The following is a 21,799-nucleotide window of genomic DNA, read 5'->3' as shown; positions in this document are numbered from 1 at the left end:
AGTACTCCAAAATCAAGGCTGAAGTAAGTCACGGCTAATATGAAGAAAATCCTCCATGAATCTGTGCCGGATTCTGTCCTCCTTCTCTTAGTTTCACTGGCATAGAAGTTGTAATAGGCTCCTTTGATTCCTAACTGCTATACCTTTGCTCCAACCACACACACAAAAACATCAATTTTAAATTTTATTTTTGAGATAGTTGTAGAACCAAATTCCAACTTCAGCTGATTTATTTTGCATTGTTTTTGATTTATTGTGCTTGTGAGTGTATAGTTCTATATAGACATACTTCTGTTCTTGTTCTTACTACTTTGTGATTTATTATGTGTTGATGAGATTCTGTTGTAGACCTTGGAGGCTTTTTCAAAGACAAGAAGTTCCATTGTCATGTTTATCTTACAATGATTTATGTCTTGTGTATGGAAGTTATTTATCAGAACTATTTAAAATATCATCTAAATTAATATTTTTTTAAACACTGTTATTTAATATTTGACTAAAGTTGGTCCCAGAGGCTGCAATCAAAAGAGGGCCTAGCTTCACTAGTCAGTGTATTACTATTATAAAGGTAGTATTTCTTCATTTTTTTCCTCTGAACACAAAACCGGACTTCGCATCTTAACACATTGTACGAATCCAAAACAAAAGATAGTGTCTGCTCCAAGGACCTCTTGATCTCCAGAAAAATATTTCCATCCTTTTTTTCCTGATCTGGCTGAAAGGTCACACTTTACTCAGATTCTGTTTTACCAGATTTACTTGTGGCCCAAATGCTTTATCACCTTCATTTCAAGCAGAAGAGTCTTGCAGTAGTTGACATGAGGGGCTTTTACCTGTGGAGCTGATTCCAGGAAGCCTGATTCCACTGACCTTTGCTGCACGGCATGACTATTTTTAAAGCTATTGTAGGGAAAGAAGTTTAACAGGATTTATGTTTGCCTAAGGTAGGGGAGTTTTATGGGTAGTCTGTTGGCTGTTTTAATAGTAACCATTAATTAGTGTCTTTTAAACTAATACCTTTTGGATAAAACAGTGTAAAAAATCTGTTTAATCCTAGCTCCCTAAAATCAAAGGAAATAAACATTTAAGAATTAGCTTAAAAGGTTCCTCGCTAGGTTTTGCCTAGCTTCAGAGATTCCTGCCTGAATCAAGGTAAGTTTGGAAGAACTGCAGTTTCAGCATACAGCAAGGTCAGACTTACTGAGTCAGATTTTATTGAGTGTTATGGAAATTCTGGGGTTAGTCTAACATTAAAGGTGTAAGCGATGATGTTGATTAAGAAGCTTTGCACAGACCTTTGTCATGTGAAATTACCTACTTGAGTTCATGTGATTTAGAAGAAAAGATATAAAATAGGAACAGCATAAATAATTGAAAGCTCAGTTTGTCCCATCCCACTGAAGTTTTGGTATGGCTCAGCACATGGTTATAAAACAGAAGATGTGCCTTCCTGAAGCTGTAGCTAGTGTGATCCTGTCGTACTCTGTGCTGTGTGGCTTGGCCTGGTTGCTGCTTACTTACATAGGAGATGCCTGAAGAGGGTACACTGGTTCATCTGACATGCAATTAACAATGTTTTTTCTTGGGTTTTTCTGGCTTTTTTCTGGAGGTTGGATAATTTCCCAAATTTAGGATTTTTTCAGGATTCACTGGACTATTTCTATTTTCATGCTGTCTTTGGAGTATGTTGCAGACATGGCAGCGGCTATTTTTATTATCAGAAGTCTTCAGCATCCTCTACTGGCTTCAACCATCTGCAATGAATGTTTCTTCTACTGCATTCCAGATTTATCTAGAACACAACCCTGAGCAGCGAATGTGGTTTTAACTGTATTGTCCTGAAAAATTACCTTTGGTTGGTAAGCAAAAGTAGCAGTGCTCTCCACAAAGATGTATGTGCACATGGACACCTTTTAGCAATAGTTACTTTAATTATCCAAAATAGCATTTTTCTGATTAATTATAACTCCTGTTATAGTGTCTTTTTAAGTCTGAAATTCTGCTTTGGTGAATCAGCACTTCCAATTCTGTGGTTAAATAAATTTAGGAAAGAAACCACATATGTTGTAATATATAGGCTTGACCAGACAATAACATTATGTTGTTTTTGCAGGTCTGGTGTTTACCTTTTCATGGGAATTTGTCTTTCTGATGCTAATTGCAAATGAAGTAGACAGAGGTCTTTCATCTGGAATCTAAATATTGACAAAAAATGTGAGAATTAAGGAAAGAGGGCACTTCAAAGGATTCTTATTATTCTGGTATCACATCATGCTGAGGAAAACTCAGGATCATTTCCATTTAAAAAAAAAATCAAGTAATATGTCAAAGGATGTAGCAAGTTATAATAATAGGTGGATTTTGCTCTGCAGAATAGTGTACTTCAAGTATTCTGGTGTTCTAAAACTGTTTTTGAATCACTTCCCACAGATGGTATTATGTTTGTATGGCATTAGCAGAATTGATTATAACCTATAATAGCTTTCATGAGACACTATTAGTGAAAACCCTTTTACCTGTGTTTCACCTCAGGGAACAGCATGCCATAATTAAGTGCACTTCAAAAGCCAAATTAAACTGAATGAACGAAGTAACCAGTAAGGATGTTCTCTTGAGCATTCATTCTTACCATGATGAATGATGCTTGTTTTTCTCTTCTCTTTAATTAGAATGTTTCTACATTTGCCAAAGAAAATGTTGGAATGCAGACAAAAACTGAAATTATAGGAACAGGGCTTGATGTAATAGCTTATTTGTAAAGGAAACACAACTTGTTTGGTATTTTATTGAAACAGGAAGTTCAGAACCTCAGTACACACAAGCACAACAAATTCTCAGGTGCTAGTTGAGTCATCTGTTGTTGGAAGTAGTCTCATAGAAGGCTTCCCCTTGATTTAGTTTTAATCTTCAATTAACAAAGGGAAGGAAATTACATACAGATTTAGTTTTAGATTATGTGCAAAGCTCTCTGTTGCTTTTTAGCTGTCAGCCTCATATGCATTCTTTGTGACTATATCACGTTGGCACAACTGGAGTGTGTCTGAGTAAATATATTCAGCATTTAATGAGCATAACACACACCACCCCCCCCCCGATGTATTTATTTCATTTATGAAATAATGTAAAACTTTCTTAATCAAAATAATTCTGATTTTTCCTTTTAGTCATCTCATACCTGATTGCAGCATTACCGCAAACTGCAGAAGGTGATCTTCATAAATCTACTGGTTTATGTTTAGTATAGGATTATTTATTTTTTAATTGGTGTGTGTGTTTGTAATGAGAGGTCTGTTATACAGCAGAGAAGAGTGTGACAATACCATATAGTTTTGTTTAGCTGTGAAATCTTTAAAAGACACCGCAGAGTTTAGGTGTTTATCTTCTCTGTAGAAGACAGCTTTTCTCTTCCTTCAAGGTCTGTGTGACACTGGCCTTCTTTGAATGAGAAGGATTTTACTGAACTCCCTCCAAATCCCATCGTTACTGTTCCTCTGTTTAACCCCAGGAGTACTCCAGTGTTGTGCAGTCAGTTCTCCTTTCCTCCATCAACAGTCTGAGCAATGATGGCTTTGTAGCTCTCCCAGTACTGGTCCAAAGAATAAATGCAGTAACACTTTAATCAGTAATGCCATTTTAAGGAAAAATTCCTTGGGCAGCTTTACAGCAATCATCTCAGATCCTAAATTTTAAAGTTAATATAATTTTAAAACAAAAATTAGACACATGATGCAGGGAGTGTGCAGGACATTTTTAAACCTTTGCCCTTATGCAGGGCTTGCTAGTTTAGATTATTTTTCCTCATCCTCCGTGTAGTGTATATACTTTGGAACACTACATATGCATACAAACAGTACCTCCTGTTACATCATGGTAGTTTGTGTTGTTACAAGGCTAAAGCTGTACTCCTGATACGTGTACCTTATTCCCGCTGATTTTAGTGGGAATTCTGGATTGGGTCAGAGCCAGAGATAGTAAATATTTATTTACAGACTTTTACTAGAAAACTAGTATGCAGGAGAGAAGTTATTGAGCACTTGTATTTTATCTAAGCTAACCAGTTGTTTAACTAGAAAATAACTGGTAGTTTTGCTTGAAGACTACAACTGTTTCTGTGCTTCAGAGTATTTATCCTGCATCTAAGATCAAATACCCAGTAGATCATATTTTATATACAGTACTTGCTGGGTATCCTTTGGTTTTCAAACTGCAGCTGCTTGCTTATGCAGCAACAGCCTCTTGCAAAGGCTTTCTGTTTTCACTAAAGCACTTCAGGTAAAATCCAGACAGACTAAAAAGTAGTGGCCTCTCTGTCCTGCATCATTCTAAGACAAAGAGAGGTAGGAATATAGGAAAGAAACTCAGTAAGGATGACAGTGTTAGCAGTTTGACCTTACAAACTTTGTCCAGCTAGCATGAGAAGTCGCTGAAAGTCCACTACCATAATAAGTCTGCCTAGTTCTCCCTATTTAACCATGTCATAGCTGTCGAGCTCAAATTCAAAACAAAATCAAATTCCACATGGATTTTATGGCAATATTTCTTTTTAAAAAGGTTTTTAAAAGGATCACTATTTGCAGTAAACAGAAATGGATTTTTCTGTGTATTAGTGATTCACTTTTCAGTGAATCTTCCTGCCACTTTAGATTTCCACTTGTGTAGAGTCACACTTTATTTTATCTCCATTAAGATAGTTCCTGCAATACCAAATAAAAATATCAGATAAGCCAAAAGAATATTGTTCCATTATCTTTGTCACTAAAAAAAATAAATTAGAAATAAGTGCTGGAAAAGAAAAAAGTGGAAAAGTTATCACATGTTGAAATCCCAAATGCATTTGGAATCTTAATCAGAAGTAAGTTTATATTCTAAATAAGACTGATGTTCTAAACTGGCTTCTTACTCACAGCAACAATTGAAATCCAATGCTAGACTTTTATCCCTCCAGCATTTGATAAGGTTACTGACACACGTCTATTTTGCCTCCTGTGGCAGTGAGATATTATGCTACAAATGTGTTTGATGTATTAGCTCAAAAGCTGAAAAGCGTCAGCTCTTCAAAACAGAGATTAGAATCAGTTATTTTTGGAAGGGCATCATTTGGTACCATGCACAACTTATCACTGTGGTTTGTGAATTCTTTTTTTCACTTTATTAAAAGAAACACTTTTCAGATCCTTAACGTTAACTTCAAAAATGCTCTGGTTAAAAAAAAAAAAAAAAAAAAAAAGAAAGGAAGAACAAGAAGAGCAAAGAAAATAAATTTAGCATCAGATATTCTGCCTTTACCCTACCAGCTTTCATAGCTTTAAAATTACTAGGTATTCACAACATAAATCATTCCCCTCAGCTATATAGAAGACCATCCCAGCTTGCTGTCACAATATAGTCAAAGTTCTTTATTCTGTGTTCTAATATTGTTGTCATGCTGAAAAGTACAAGAGTTCATGAGAAGAATCTTCAAATAGAAAATGTTAATCACGTCCTTTGTTCAGCACCTGTGAAGAAAGCAGTGCTTTCAAATAAACTTTTCATGAGCAACTGTAATTTAAAAACAAGATTGATAAAAGGCACCTGGTCAAATATTTAAACACCTGAGGGGTTTTTTGCTGTGTGTGCTGGCAGCTCCGCTTCCTACTCTTAGTGCTGAGGATTAAATGTCTTTGTTTTCCTTACTTCCTATGGGATCTCTTCTTCCAGTCTGTAACATAAATTAAGTGAAGAAGAGAGGTCATTATACATAAAGAAGTGAGGCTGCCAAGGCACACTAATCAGGAAAATTGTAGACCACAGGTGATGGTGGTAGTAGTTCTACCAGAAGCAAACCTGAACCTGGTCTAATATTGCAGTTGGCAGCGGTCCACAGCAATGGTGCCCAGTTGTGTGATGCCAGGTAATCTCTTTGAGTGGGTTTATTTCAGTAGTTCTCAGAGAGTTTTAAAGACTTTTCTCTGTTGAACATTAATGTAATTTCAACTGACTCTTTAGTTCATGTTATAAAACAGGCATTGCATGCTAATTATCACTGTAGTCCACGTGTTTCACTGTAATTACAGAGGTTTGCATGTGACTTCTGAATGCAACTGTCTGGGTTGCTGCTGTGCTCAGTCATCACCGTGCATCTCCTTTTGAACAATTTCAGAATAAAAGAGCTTTCAATTATACATCACTTTTTCATTTATATGCGGTCTGTCATATACACTGTTATACACTGGGTGCTGAACAGAACCATTCTATCTTTTTGTTGATGAGGGAATACTTTAGGCTGCCCTATTTAAAGAGAACATTTTTCCTCTGTTGATTAAAAAAAAAAAAAAAAGAAAAAATTTAAAAAAAATTAAAAGAACAAAGAAACTTTTTTAAAAAGTAATTTGCTGATGCCTGTTTTTTAAAGCCAAGTCCATTTTATTTGTCTCGCTGCAGCATAGCAAAAAAAGACTGAGAAAAGTCAGTCCTAAGAAATTTGAAGGAAAACGAACTCTCTGTGTTCAAGCTTTGACATATTTCATAAAGCTGTTGAAAACCAAACCATGAAAGCCAGATTTATGAGCTTTTTGAAAGTTATTTGTAGATTCCCAAGACGATTGTGTTCCCATCACTTACTGTAGCCTTACAAACTCAAATGACGCTCAAAAATATTCATGTTTGGCACACACTGAGTAACTGCTGGGCGTTGCAATGGCATTCAACTAAAACCGAAGAGTAGAGAAAAGAATGTACTCTGCCTTCACTTAAATCATTTCAGACTGTGGAGGTAGAGCAAAAAGACTCACATATTCACATTTTAAAGATAAAACTAGGAATTATTTTTTAACGTTGAGATTACTTTAATTGTGAGTTAATACAACTGTTTGTGGAACGAGCCTTTTGGGAGCATCTGTGTAACCCTTCACTTCTGCCAGGCTTTTCCTTTCAACAAGATCACTCACTTTGTTATTACTGGAAGAGAAAACTTTTTTATTTATCAGAGCATTATTCATCTGCACTTTGCCAGGTATAGCAAATCTGTTGACAGCACTGGATTTATCATTTACTGTTAAAGGCAAATGGAAGGATTCCCCACATCTCTCAGCCGGCAAAACAAATGTCATTCTTGAAGCTCACTGCACAATATCCTGTGTTGATTAAAAAAGAAAGTTGGACTGTCCAAAATGATTCAGTATCTGAAAAAAAAAAATAAATCTAAGGTAGTTGAAATGAGCTTATTATTTTTAATGTATTTTATGCAAGTACTAGGCTTCCATGCCTTGTATCCTCATTATAAGTAGTATTTAACCACAGGGAATATCAAGTTGTTTTCTATGAACTGCAGCACATTATTAGCTCATGGAATTTATGTTTCAGTGCAGCCTTTCATTAGTGAAATATACTTTCTGGAAGTGTATTATTTCAGTCTGTGTAAATCATAGAATCATAGAATAGTTAGGGTTGGAAAGGACCTTAAGATCATCTAGTTCCAACCCCCCAGATGTGTTTACTCCCATATGATTAAACATTGTCATTTACTTCATTAATACTTCATTCCCTAAGTTACTCTGTTGAAATTCATGACTTATTCATAGATTACCTATTAGTCTCATGAAATAGATACTGGTCCGGTTAAAAAAAAAAAAAAAAAAAAAAAAAAGAAATTTTAAATATTTTTTTTAAAAAAAACCAAACAATTGGCCTTATGTGCCTTGGGAGAGCTCAGTAAGCCTAAAGGATAGTGTATATATAAAATATGGGTGAGCGGTCACAATATGAGGGGATAAATGCCAAGATGCAACTAATGTTCCTCCTCCTTGATGCCATGTGAGAATGAACTGAGTTAACAATAAAGGCAAGTTGCAACTGTTATAAAAAGTAGGATAAAGTTAGTTGAGGTCATTATTTTTCCGCAGGTAATAATTTTGAAAGAAGCATCGCATACCTACCTCGCTACCTCATTACATCTGCCAGAAGAGACTCTATGACTCTATGCTCACTTGTGCCTCCCTCTATAACAGACGAATTGAAAGGCATCTGCATAGTGCATGAGCTAGAGCCAAGACACCTGGTGCACAACACATGCTTCAGGGCTCTCGCTCATTCAAGTCTGGTCCCCTGAACTGAACACAACTGAACACATCTTCTGACTTTATTTCATCCAAATGGACTACAGTCTGTGCCCCTGATGGCTGTTCCACAGAGGGAACCAAAAGTACACTCAGTAGGAATAACCAAGAGATTAGTTTCAAAAGTGCACTGAACTGAACCAGTAAGAATATAAGTATCTTTTATGCCAAAGGTCTTGTGAGGATATATCCAGCAAGAATAGATTGTTGTCAGCTGTGAGGAAAAACATGTCCATGTATTTATTACATACCTTTTAAAGTCACGGCTGGTTGTCTAAACCTAATTATTTGGAGGCTGAGATTTTTTTGGTTTGTACATTGGCTCAACTGCATTTGTTCAACTGTCAGCTGAGTTACGGGAAAAGACTTTCTGATTTTACTTTACTTCCTTTGCATTTTTGAGACATATGAACTTTTATGCATTTAAAAACTGAGCTTGATGGAAAGTCCTACCAATAACGCCAGACAGAAAACGGTGGATTCAACATGGCTTACTTAGATTGGCTGCGCAGAGGATCTGTATAGGCTCGTATCAGCTCTTTTGTCATACATGTAATAAGGCCACCATACCAGCATATGTAGGAATTATTGGCATAAAATGTACAACTATCCCACCCTTATACTGCATTTTTTGTCTAGGATTTTGCTAAGCTGCCAGGCTGGAAAATCTGATTAATCATGGCCTAAGCAGTAGAACCATAGATTGACAAGTTTTTTTAATTACTAAACAAACAGTCTTATCTCAACCCATGAGTTTTCTCACTTTCACCCTTCTGAGTTTCCTCCACATCTCACTGAGGAGGGGAGCAAGTGGCTGTGTGGTGCTTAGCTGCTTACCAGGGCTAAATCACAACAGATTGGAAATAAAAAGACCTTGAGATATATAAGGAATGATCAGAAATAAGTATGGTGAGAGTTGACTAAGAACAAGTTTAAAGGAGGGAGAAATAATCACCTGCAGATTGACAATGCAGTCCGAAAGAGCTACTGAATATTTTAGAGGATCCAAACCAATATGTCACCTATGTCATACTCTTATAAAAGAAGCAGACATACTAAGATGTGTCAGCAGGAATGCTATGCATAAGACACATGAATTGTCTGCACTGGGCAGCGCAATGGTGGGGCCTGAGCTTCAACGCTGTATCTAGCTTTGGGCACTGCACTTCAGGAAAGATGTGGATCCACTGGAGAGAATCCAGGGGGAATAAGAAAATTATTAGAGGTCTACAAAATATAACCCATGAGCAAAGACTGAAAGAACTGTTTGTTTAGTCTAGAGAAGAGAAGACTGAGGGGAGACATGATAACTGTCTTCAAATATTTAAAAGGTTGTTGCAAATAGGAAGAGAAGAAATTGTTCTCCATGTCCCTTGGCACTAGGACAAGAAATAATGGGCTGAAAATGCAGCAGAAGCAAATTAGGTTATATTATTAAGCAAAGCTTTCTAACTGCAAGAGAAGATAAGCATTGGACTGTGTGTGGAGGTGAAGAATTTCTGTCTTTGAATTTTACTGGGATTCTTGTGAGCTTGTCATATAAAGTGTACGTAACCCTTATGGTATGCCAGTGATGTGGGACTCAGTCGCATGTGCCACACTTGTATACTGCTTTGGTGCTGCTTTATTGATATTCAGGAGAGGAAAACACCTCCCAGTTATAATTGGTAATTATTTCCATAATTTTGACAGAGATTTGTAATTGCAATTTGCAGTCTTGGAACTGACTGGCAGTGACTTAATTCTCTTGAAATAAGACAAAAACAAGGAGGGACAAGTTCCTGAATTATTTCTGAAGCAAGCTTGAAATTTCTAATCCTGGAAGATCCTTCCTTCATAGCTAAATTGATACAAAAGGATTTTCTTTATTTTATTTCAAAAAGAATTAGTTTGTGTTGAAACCAAATGCAAATATATTTAATTCAGAATCTTTTTTAAAATAAACAAAAAAAATATAGTAAAGTGACCACATATTACAGTCTTAGCAGAATGGTTTTGAGTGATGTACATTGGAAATACAGCTGCTTGATTTAGAAGTCATACTTATCCTCAAAAGGGAAAAGACATTGTTCTACCCTGATTTGTTTTTTATTAATCATTAATCTATAGTTGATAGTGTTGATATTACATAGTATTTAAAAATAGTTCTACCTCTGGAAAACAAGGAAATTAAACTAAAAATAAGTGAATTTGTTATCTTTTTTCCTGCAAAAATTTGCTATGCCGGAAAAAATGGTTCAAACATCTTCCAGTATAATTTTGAATATCCGCCAAACAGTAGATTTATTTGCCAAAAAATTTCATACAGAATTCCCACTGGGACACAGTCTTTCAGAGAATAAATTGGTGAAATTAACTTTTCTTATCAGGCTATGGGATTTGAGAGAACCAAGGTTGTCTGCCAACACACAGTGGAAACAATATCAGCTAAACTGTCTGGATTCAGGCGTTCTTCCCTTCACCCTCATCTTGGCCAGGAAACGCTTACATGAAGGACTGTATAGAGGAGGGGAAGAAACTGTGTTTTGAAGAATTTTCCAGATAATACAGTCTTGACTGTATGCCATATCTTCTTTCTACTTTCCTTTTTACTTTTCAAGACCAGACAGTGAAGGTTTCTTTTTTCTGGACCAAATTTTCCACTCTGTCTCCCTCTGCTTCTGGCTCCTGGCTCATTGCACCAGTCATCTTCTACCACACAAGTTTCTACCATACCAAGTTTGCCTGTATGTAACCTCTGTTTCTGTGCATGTGCCAGGGTACTGATGTCGCCTTATTATGCATTCAAAAAGTACATTCTCACTTCTGACTGAAGGCTTCTACTTCTCTAATTTGACAGAAAGGGAGCTTCTATTTTAGCCAAATGATATTGGTAACCTATGAGAAAGCACTGTTTCAATAAATATTCAGAAATAAGGATGCAATGTTTGTAAATAATGTATATGAATGCTGCAGGTTGATTTTTTGCTCCGAAAATTAAAAACATTGCTAGCAATAACAGATGCATTTCATGCCAAAAGTGGAATAAATTTCTGGGTGCTGTTATATGGTAGTATGGCTTGAACCAGTTGGGCTGTTGTATCTGTGTGATGTTCCATTAACTTAGATAAGATTGCTCAAAGCTGAGGATCTATTTCTTTGTGAAACAGCTTGCTGAAGGAAGTTGTTTCCGGCTCTTAACATGCTGGTTTATATTGGAGAGCACCAATTTATTTATCTAGTACAGCATTTCAATGTAATTTCTAAAGCTTTTAAAGATTACTGTTTCAATTTTTGTACTCTTAATGTACTAAAAAAATCAGCAAACTGCTAAAATAAGTTATAAGAAATCAAACGAAAATTTCTACCTTCTAATTAAAGTAGAAAATATGTCACACATTGTTCCTACAAAAACAGAGTTGCTGTTTGGTTTGTTGCTTCTATTAAACCTGATATTTAGAAAGATGAAAAAGAGAGCATTTCTTCTTTGTCCTGCAGGAGTACTGCACTGTTAACACAAACTTCCTTGATCCCTGTAGGGTCCTGCAGATTCTGCAAATTCCTCACTGCAGGGTAACTTTACATTCAGAAGTCGGCATGCTGCAATACATTCCTCTTTATCAGAAGCAGGCTGATGGTCCACTTGTGTGGATGTGTTTGAGCCCTTGATCATCACATGTACATGGTGTTCCACATATGTGTTTTTCTTTTAAATTTTTACTAAATGACGGACTGTCTGAAAACACATATAGCCATGCAAGTGTAACACTTCCTAAGTGGTGTAGTTTTGAGTGTGTTCTTCACATGGTCTCTGTACAGAATTACAGTATCTGAAAACATAAACATTATTTGGCCAGTATATTTGTCCATACTGAAATCGTATGAATGCTCATATATTAGAGATTAATATTTTGCCAGCAACGTCACCCAACTATATTAACTTAATGGGCTATTTTATGTGTCTCTTTTTGTTAAATTTGTACATTAGCAAACCATAAAGTTTGATTTTTTTTGGTTTAGCAATTCCACGGGTTTCTGTCATTTAGTAGTTGCACAGTGGTGAACTAATCCATAAGACTTCAACAGTCAGATCCTTTTCTTTTTAGTGAAAATGAGCAATTTGTCATCAACTTCAAATGAAACAATACTTGGTCTTTGGATAGATATAAACCATAAAACATACATTCTCTCTTCAACCTTATGCCTGCAATTGTATCTTCTGCTGTTTGCATTTACTAAAATGTGTTTACTATTTTTGCAAGTAATAGTAATGAAGATATTACAGCCTTCTATAAGTTCAGAAAATACTTTATTAAAAACAGCCTGTTCGTATAGATGTTGGTGAGTTTTCCAATTCTATATTAAATGCTCAAATAGTAATGATAAAATAAATCTTGCGTTTATTTTTGTAGATTTATTCACCTCTGATGAATAATAGAAATTAAGAATAAATATTTACCATAATGCATACATTGGTTGTGTAACGCACACACAAATTTTCAGACATGTAGAATTATTACAGATGTTATATATACATTGTATATATTTTCGAAGCTAGGACTTCACATTTTTTATTCTAGCCTACAGATATAATTTCTATTAATTGTAATAAATCATAGCTATATTGTCCATTTAGCTTTCATGAAGCATTATTATTCTAATAGCATTTCAGACTGGAGATTTCTTCATGTACTATTTCCTGGAAGTGCACTGAAAACTGTGTGCTGTATATAGTATATTAGCAGTTTCAATGCTGAAAAAAAATTCCAAGTACATCCAGAATAATTGTTTTCTGTCATTTCCTATTGCATGAATTCAGGTACGCATTCAGATAGAGTACCTTTGTGGGACTTGATGGCTATCTCCTGAGCCTCATGAAAAGATCATACCCTTTGAATTTTATGGAGGTTTGTGTTTGTTCCCGCACGCCACCCACCAGGAGCTATTCTTATAAAGATACAGGCAAAAAATGCAAAGTTTTAGGTTTTTTATAATATATACTTTTTTTGGCTTGTGGGGATTGAAAATCAGTCACAGGAGGGACAATAGCTGGTGAAGTGCTTTTTGTGTTGTTTGGGTTAGGTTGTGGGGTTTTTTTAACGAGGAAAGGCTCTATTTATTTATCATACATTCTCCTTAAGGTTTACTTCTGTCAAGAGTGATTTTTTTTTTCCTTTCAAAACTTAGGTTCAAACAAACATCTAAATTATGAGGAATGCATAAATATAAGAGGCATCTTCCTGCTGTTCATCCAGCTAGTGAAAGAATGAGGTTAACACTTAGGATCTTACAAGAAGCAGTAAATAGATGCTTTTATAACATTCTGGTTTTCTGTCCATCTGCTAACGAATATAATGTGAAAGGAAGATTGGTGCTGTCCGTTGTAATGTTGTACAATTACACAATTGTAACCGCAACTACTGACTGACACATACATACACAATTTGTGGAAATAGTCACTTTTGGAGTCTGATATTTTTCCCAGGCTTGGTCTCTACTGAAGAATTATTTATTTATTTGTAAAAGCTTATACGAGATGTGTATGGTTTCAAAGAACTGGGAGCACCCCTGGAGTGCTGCAAAGGCTTTGATGTTACAAAGGCAGCTGAGTCAATTCAGGGGTAAGAGCTAGACTGTGCCCTCTCATCCCACCCCAAAACTCTTGTGTGGTCAGCTAGCTGCCTTTTCAGCAACTGGCCAGTGGTACTTCTTTCAGGTTAGTGGGCCAGAAAGCAAAGTTAACCTTTTATACTACTCTCTGAGCATAAATGCTGTGATTGTTCGCTATTTCTAAGACCTGTGCATGGACCCAGTGTGCTTGAACAAATCCAAGCACAGCCTGTAAGAAAAGCTCTGGTGGTGGTGATCAGATGAAGGAAATGTCAAGTTGACATTTCATGCTGCATCTTTCCTTTGACAACACCACCAAGATGTACTGTGTTCTTACCCTGCCCTCCCCTCAAGTGAACTGATAATGCACACAGCTGGAATTTTAAAGGCAGTTAAATAAAATCCTCAGCATTTCACTCTCCTGGGTTCTCTTAATATATACTAAATGTACAGAATAAAGCATGCTATTTGTGGATATCAGCTGAGGTGAGTGCTGTTGGGTCCTTGAAATTTGGATTTCCTGATTTGATGATCAGCTGTGTACAAATTTGCTTTTAATTGTAATTTAATCAAACAGTTCTTTCTATAGCAAGAAGTACATATTAAAAGACTGTATGAAATGTTCTTACTACAGTTGCAGCAAATAAATCCTTTCAGGGGAAATGTTTGAGGAAGTGGGCATACAATTAGACCTTGTAAATAATATGCCCTAAAATATGTGAAATAGATTGCAACGATTTATATTTGGTGTCTTCTATCTAACACAAGTCTTATTGCATTTTGAAGATAAAGGCTTCTCAATACTATTAATTTTCATCTTTAAAATCTTCAAGTGTAGCCTCTGTATTTTTCAGTTAAATCTGATTTATTTTAGATAAACCAGCATTAAAGTCTTTTGGTAATTTTCTTTCTTCTATTGGTTGCCTCTGATGTGTGCCAGTTCCACAGAGTTCCACGTCAGATCAGCTAAGATGTGAGGGTAATATGAGCTTGATCTGAAGAGATTGTTATTTTTCATTATAGTGCATTCTTTAATTTGCTAACCTTTCATGTGCTAACCTTGCAAGCACTTGTGTAGTTTCACAGTTGTGCAGGGTTTTAATTCATTAAAATGAATGTCTGCAGTCCTAGTAATACCCAGATCGCAACACTGCTCTGTACATCAGTGATTGCAAGGTGTTCTGTGTTCTTGAGCTGGTCCCATTTTAAGACACTGATCGTGGCCTCTAAGCTTCCCAAGACCCATCAGCAAGTGGTACTTTTAGTGAATGCCAAATCTGACACTGTATAATAAAACTGTACAATGATTTGGTTTTCTGTTTCACCTGACATCAAGATGCCTAGCAGACAGATATTCATAGAAAAGCATTCTTCTCAGATGGAGGTGTAAAGTATCAGGTGCCAACTTATGTACAGGAAGAGCCATCAGATGTATTCAATGAGTTGGTTCCTCCAAAATGTGCAATATAACTCTGCTTTGATACTGTGATCAACAATATTATGTAGCAGCTGTTTGACTTTCATGTGACAGGATTATGTGTTGTGTCATTCATAAACCTAAGTTCACAGAAGAATAGAAAATAAAGGGTATTCTTTGGATTGTGCTTGAGTCTTTTTGGCCTGCTTCATCCATGGCAGTCACTGTCTTTATAACTTTCTGAATTCAGGAGAGCAGCCAAGGAATTAACAATCAGAGAAAGTTGAATTATTTATTGATGGAGATCTCAAAATGCAGACTGGGAATGACTTGTCCAAGAATAGCAGAGGACGGTGGCACAGAACCACTCAGCTATGATGTCTCACGTTAGCATGGGCTTCATGCTTTTTAAGTGCTTCATCTAGCTAATCGATCAGAGGTGCTAAGGCAATTCACTCTGACTTTTATGTAGTGATCTGTGAATACACCATTAAACTGGCTTTATAAGCTCTTGTAAATCGGGTGAAGACTCTTACTCTGGCTGCACATCTGCCAAGCACATATGTTATTGTATTTAATTCTGAAGTTTAATTCTTAATTATTAAAAATTAAAATTTCAGTTTAATTCTTAATAATTTCACAGCAGGTTTGTGCCAGGACTGGAGGAAGGAATCCACTCAAGTAATTTCTTCCGCTGTTCCTGTTACACCTCCTCACTGACTACAGTTTCACATTCAGACATCTCATATAAACCAGATATCCACAGCAACCTTTCCTCTGTGTAATGTGCTCATGTTGATCATCTGTATGAAAAATTCCAAGCCTGGCATAATATGAAACATTTATTTTTGTTCTCATCTTACCATTAACACCAGTTTCATTACTAGTTTTCCAGACTTTGACAAGAGATACAGACACGTTATATGCGATAACTTGGCAGCTCAAAGGCAATCTCGCTCCTCTAAGAAATACAAGCTTATCTTTTTTTTCTTTTCTTTTTTTTTTAATTTTAGTATGAAAACTTTATGTTGCATGCCATGGTGTGTATACATGTTGGATTCACTGCCTTTATGCACATTACAGCTAAAGGAGATTACTTTGATTGCTGAGCCACTGTCCTTCCCAGTATATACAGAGAAGGAAATTGGTTTCACATGTTTTATTATAATGATCAAGTGTTACAGACTGCACGGCATTCACGGAGGACTTCTTTATTTGGTTTTGTGGAGACAAAAAAGTTTACATGAAATGGTTCACTCTGAGTTCTGGTACATTTGTGTCACTTCATGCATCTGGGAGAAAAGGCAGTTGGTATCTGTGGAGCACAGGAGGGGAAAAGGGGACCTAAAGTAGTTTAAACTCTGAATTGGATAAGTTTGTAAAGCTCTCTGATACAAACTGATGAGAACTATGTATCAAAAGGCTGTCATGGTGTGTATTTGTGCTGCAAGACTGTAATGATTTATAATATCCTTTAAAATTTGTGTCTGATGGCTAGTGTAATAAATGTAAGAATGTAAGATTATGGTAAAGAATAATACCGTCAAGTGATTTAAAAAGTTTTATAGGTAAACTGTCTGACCTGTAAAAAATAGTCTGAACTCTGTTTTGAGAATTGTATTGATCAAGTACAGCAAATTCATTGTATAGTTTACCCAACAGTTTCTGATACACCTGAAAAAGTCATACACTCATATACTATAATTCTGGGGTTTTTCTGAAGACAAGGAGTAGTTCTACTTTGACTGGAAATGCAACCCATTGGTTAATTAACTTCCTTGTTTCCTCAAATCCAGGTCTGCAGACTTCAGCGTCACCTATCCACAGGAAAATACCAGCAGAATCTCTTTTCAAACCAGCCTGTCATGTTTGTATCTCCTACCAGTCAGCCACCCTGCAAAAAGCTAATTGAACTTATACAGCTGTCAGGAGGGAAAGTATGTAACGCCCTACGTCAGGCAAAAATCTGTATAGGAAAAAACCCAGGAAAGAAGTACCAGGAAATAAAATGTTTATCAGAAAAATGGGTATTAGGTAAGACACTGAATTTCAATTCTCATTAAATATTATGCAATATGTATTCAAAAATTTACTGCAAATAGTTCACTAAACTGAGGTTATGGAGGAAAGAAAATGGAACAGACTTCTACAGTCAGGTTTTTAGGAAGGTTGTCTCCACGGTGAGGACTTTCTGTTACTACTAAGACTGTTTTATGATGGTCCTGGTACTCACTGTTGTAATTTTACCAAGAACTAATTTCATCCAAAGATTTTCAAATTTACTTTTTGCATTACTGTTTTATAGAGAGCAAACTAAATCATGGGGAGAACCCCCCAGGATAATTGCTTTTTAAATGGCAGGTATTTCAATTTTAGATGCAGTAAGAAAAATTTTTAACTGGTATCAATTGGCATAGCACTCCTGAAATATGTGAATTGGCACCCTTAGATAATCTGTCCTGAATTACCTGCTGTACATCTGAAAGAGGATTTTCTACAGTCTCTATTCCACTTGCAAAAAGTTTCTTTTTAAAATCTGCTGTTAAGTTTCTAAGAGTTATTAGTCCATCACTTTACTGCCACAGACACCACAGTTCTAAGTCATCTGTTTGCAGGAAATCAGATATAAAATTGCAATATCCTCACCCTCACATAAAAGCTTTTGATAATCTATGTAGGGTTCACAGCTTCCAGTCCAACACTTTTTCAGAAAAGGGTATTTTCCAAAAAGGGACCTTTTGCATATTTAAAAAAAAAAAAAAAAAAAAAAAAAGATTAAATTTTCATCATACACTATGTTAAACTCCCCTAAATAGTGCCTCACTCAGACTTCAGCAATAAGTGTACAACATGAACTGACGCTATATGAGACTAGCCAAGCAAGTCCTAATCTCTTGACAGTTAATGCAATCAGATCATAATGACTTAAAACCTGAAAGACAATACCACTAAATAAGAAAGAAAAGGTGAACCATAAGGGGAAAATACTCATCTAAATGCAAATGTTGATACTATGAGAAAGTATAAGATAAAATTGTGAAAATTTGAGAGAGGCATAAGAAGAAGGCATTGTTTATTGTGTCTTTCTCTGGCTTCGAAGATGACTTGAAGAGCAAGTGTGGCCAAAAAACAAGTGAAACCAGAGATTTGTGCAAGACTAATAATATGATGTGGTAAATTAAACACAAAAGTTTCACATAGTAGTACTCCAGTCATAAATTCCAAATGGACAAAGGTAATGATCTAAAGTGGCTTGCAGTTCACATGGCACATCCACTGTTTTACTGGTCTCATGGAGCTCTGCCTCACCACAGGTCCAGTATCTCATGAGCTATCTGCAGCTCGACATGCCACGCTCAGCCCATCAGTGGGCTGAAGCAATTGCATATCTGGCTGCTAATGAAAAAGGACTCTGAATCCTTTGTCCCCTTTACAAATTTCTCAGTTCTTTTTTGCAGTCTGATGGTGCCTTTTCTAATTGTTATGTCCTGTTCATGAGGCACAGTTATGCAAGCTCTAGCTAATGGATTTTAAATGATGAATCATCAAAACTCAGAAAAAAGGGATTTCTACATGAGACTTTAAAGGAAGGATACAGGCCTCTGAAGTTCAGTCCGTTTCTCAGCAACTGTTTACATGATAGTGTGTCACCTGTAAATTGCCATCTCGATAAAATAAATCAAATCAGATCTGAAGTGCTTTCTAATCTTTGACACTTCACCATTGCAACCCAGTTGGTTGGTGGCTATCTGCTTTCTGCTCTTAATACCAGCTGCCAATTAATTCAACCAAACTTGACCGCAATAAAAAGCATATAGGTAGATAATGCAGCACCTTTTTTAAACTAAAGTAAATGGTAAGTGCTTTCAGTATTATCATTTGACTGTTTGCATTTATTTTCTGTCTGGGTTCTCAGCTCCTCAAACTCTTTTATACCAAAAATTGTTCTAAAATACATTGTGCTTTATAATCTCTTTCTCTTGTATTTTATCTTAAATAATCCCACTTTTTTGTTTCTTTTAGATTCAGTCACTCAGCATACAATATGTCCCATGGAAAACTACATTCTTCAGCTGTGAGCTAACTCAAGAGCTTCTATATGGTTGTAGGAAAACAAGCCTAGTTTGGATTCAACAACAAAAAAATCAGCTGTGAATAAAATTTCTAAGAAAATGCAAATTACATATTTATAAATACAAGGAAATTTTTCTACATTTTTAATACTTGTGTGTGTCTAAGTGTTCATCTTGTGAAATCTGTAGGTTTTTACAATAAAGTAGTTCACTAATAAAAACTATCTTGACCTTGCTTTTATTTATTTGTTGAAGACCCTTGGACCTAAAAGTTGAATGAATCATTATTCACTGGGAGGACGTGGAAAGACGTTTTCTAATCTCTCAGCAAAGTTGATCATGTTACAGTGCCATTAAAAGATGTGTGTTCAGTGTGGGTGAGTGTGCCTGAACTAGATCTGGTGTAGTCAGCAGGAGCTGTGCTACCAGTGCAGATGCATGGATCCTGTAGGCTCCTCTAGTCCAAATGCCTCAGTAAATTTGCAGACGACACCAAGTTGGGTGGGAGAATTGATCAGCTGAAGGATAGGAAACCTCTGCAGAGGGAGCTGGACAAGCTGGATCAATGGGCTGTGGCCAATGGTATGAGGTTCAACAAGGAGAAGTTCCAGGTCCTGCATTTGGGCCACCACAACCCCATGCAGTGCTACAGGCTTAGGGAAGAGTGACTGGACAGTTGCTCAGCGGAAAGGGACCTCGGGGTGCTGATTGATGGCCGCCGAACATGAGCCAGCTTGTGCCCGAGCAGCCAAGGCGGCCAGCAGCATCCTGGCCCATATCAGCAATAGTGTGGCCAGCAGGGCCAGAGCAGTGATCATCCCCTGTACTCGGCACTGGTGAGGACGCACCTCAAATCCTGTGTTCAGTTCTGGGCCCCTCTCTACAAGACAGATATTGAGGTGCTGCAGCAGATCCAGAGAAGGGCAACAAAGCTGGTGAAGGGTCTGGAGAACAAGTGTGATGAGGAACAGCTGAGGGAACAGGAGTCATTTAGTCTGGAGAACAGAAGGCTCAGGAGGGACCTTATCACTCTACAACTACCTGAAAGGAGGTTGTAGTGAGGTGGGGGGTGGTGTCTTCTCCCAAGTAACAAGTGATAGGACAAGAGGTAACAGCCTCAAGCTGTGCCAAAGGAAGTTTACATTGCATATTAGTAAAAATCTCTTCACTGGGAAGGTGATCAGGCATTGGAACAGGTTTCCTAGGGAAGTGGTGGAATCACCATCCCCGGAAGTGTTAAAAGATGAGGCCCTCCGTGACATGCTTTAGTGGTGGTCTTGGCAGTCCTGGGGTAATAGTTGGACTTGATGATCTTAAAGGTCTTTTCCAGCCTGGTCGATTCGATGATTCTATGATTTCAAGTTAATACTATGGAACAATCAAGATACAGTGGTTTATAAATGTTGCCACTCTATTGCATTGTTCTAACTTTCTGGGCTTTTTAAGGGATTTGGATGTACAAGTTCTGTTAACTTGAGGATTATACAATTTTTTTTTTTCAAAACAAGTTCAGCAGTGTCTGTGGAAGGCTGGTCTGGTACAAATTGCATTTGTATAGTTGCTCTGTAAAATGTTAAACATACTTCTTAATGGAAAATCTCCAAGTTATTATTATTTTTTGGAAAATTAAACTGACTTTATTTTCAGAAATATTGAGCATCTGTAGCTCAAAAGGTTAAGATCCTGTTTTCAAGTATCTTAGTGCTATAAAGCTGGGTTTAGTATATAAACTAGAAAAAGTAATTTATTGAGGTCTTTTCTGATATGCACATTTTCAACAGAATCTTAGCTAGGGAAAGTAGGTTTGATAGAAAAATTGGAGATCTACAAATCTACAAATTGTTCTGTTTATATTCAAAACTATTTACCTATTTACTGCAAAGCACTGGTATCAGGGTATCACTCTTCACAATTGGCCTTATAAGCCCCTTTATTAAGAAACTGGTTGCCAAGTACTATAGACTAAAATATAAATACTGAAATAGGTTGTGACATGTGAACATATGGTTTCCAGTAAATAACAGAATAATTTGTTTGAATTATATTGCTTAACTTTGAATATTACAACCTCCTAGTTTGTTTTGTAGTCATTTCCTAAGTGTACTACCCATAAAAATCTGTCACTATTAATTTATGTAATATAACATACCAATTCAGCTTTCTCATAAATCTTCTTGAGATAAATCTCAGCAATTTGGTGTCCATGCCCATGGCAAGTGGGTTGGAACTAGATGACCTTTAAGGTCCCTTCCAACCCAAACCATTCTATGATTCTATGATTCTATTTAAGTTATAAATTCTTGGATCAACTGTTGTTTTCTATTAGTCACATGTGTAAAAGATTTGACAATTAAACGTCTGATATTCTTTTTTCTAAATCAGAATATTTCAGATAAAAAAAAAATGTCAATTTAGACAATTCCATCTTAACTTACATGGTTTGACAGAAATCTCCATCTATTGGCTGTTCTTGCAAAATTTGCAGTACACAGGTAAATATAGCCAGCAGGAAATTAAATACCTCATTTTGGTCTCGCATTATGGGCAATAGGAGTGCTGTCCATCTGTACGGACTGTTGCTTCATAGTAGTACACAGCAAATACAGGAGAGGTTGGAATTAAATCCA

The 21,799-nt window shown here is 36.4% G+C and overlaps 1 protein-coding gene across 2 annotated transcripts in view; it reads left to right on the top strand.

The window, feature by feature from the left end:
• The window catches only part of MCPH1 (microcephalin 1), a gene marked incomplete at its 3' end in the record, with an annotated part of 134,652 nt that extends 115,474 nt beyond the window's left edge, over positions 1-19,178 (top strand). For both annotated transcript variants that reach the window (XM_080615409.1, XM_080615410.1), the window contains 2 exons: positions 16,896-17,133; positions 19,123-19,178. In XM_080615409.1, the coding sequence (XP_080471535.1) occupies positions 16,896-17,133; positions 19,123-19,178 (294 nt within the window). The remainder of the gene's footprint in view (positions 1-16,895; positions 17,134-19,122) is intronic.
• Positions 19,179-21,799: the final 2,621 nt, after the last annotated feature.

The sequence above is a fragment of the Psittacula echo genome (genome assembly GCF_963264785.1).
Source record: "Psittacula echo genome assembly, chromosome: 4".
NCBI classification, from domain to species: domain Eukaryota; kingdom Metazoa; phylum Chordata; class Aves; order Psittaciformes; family Psittacidae; genus Psittacula; species Psittacula echo.
This window is presented reverse-complemented; position numbering and strand designations above follow the sequence as displayed.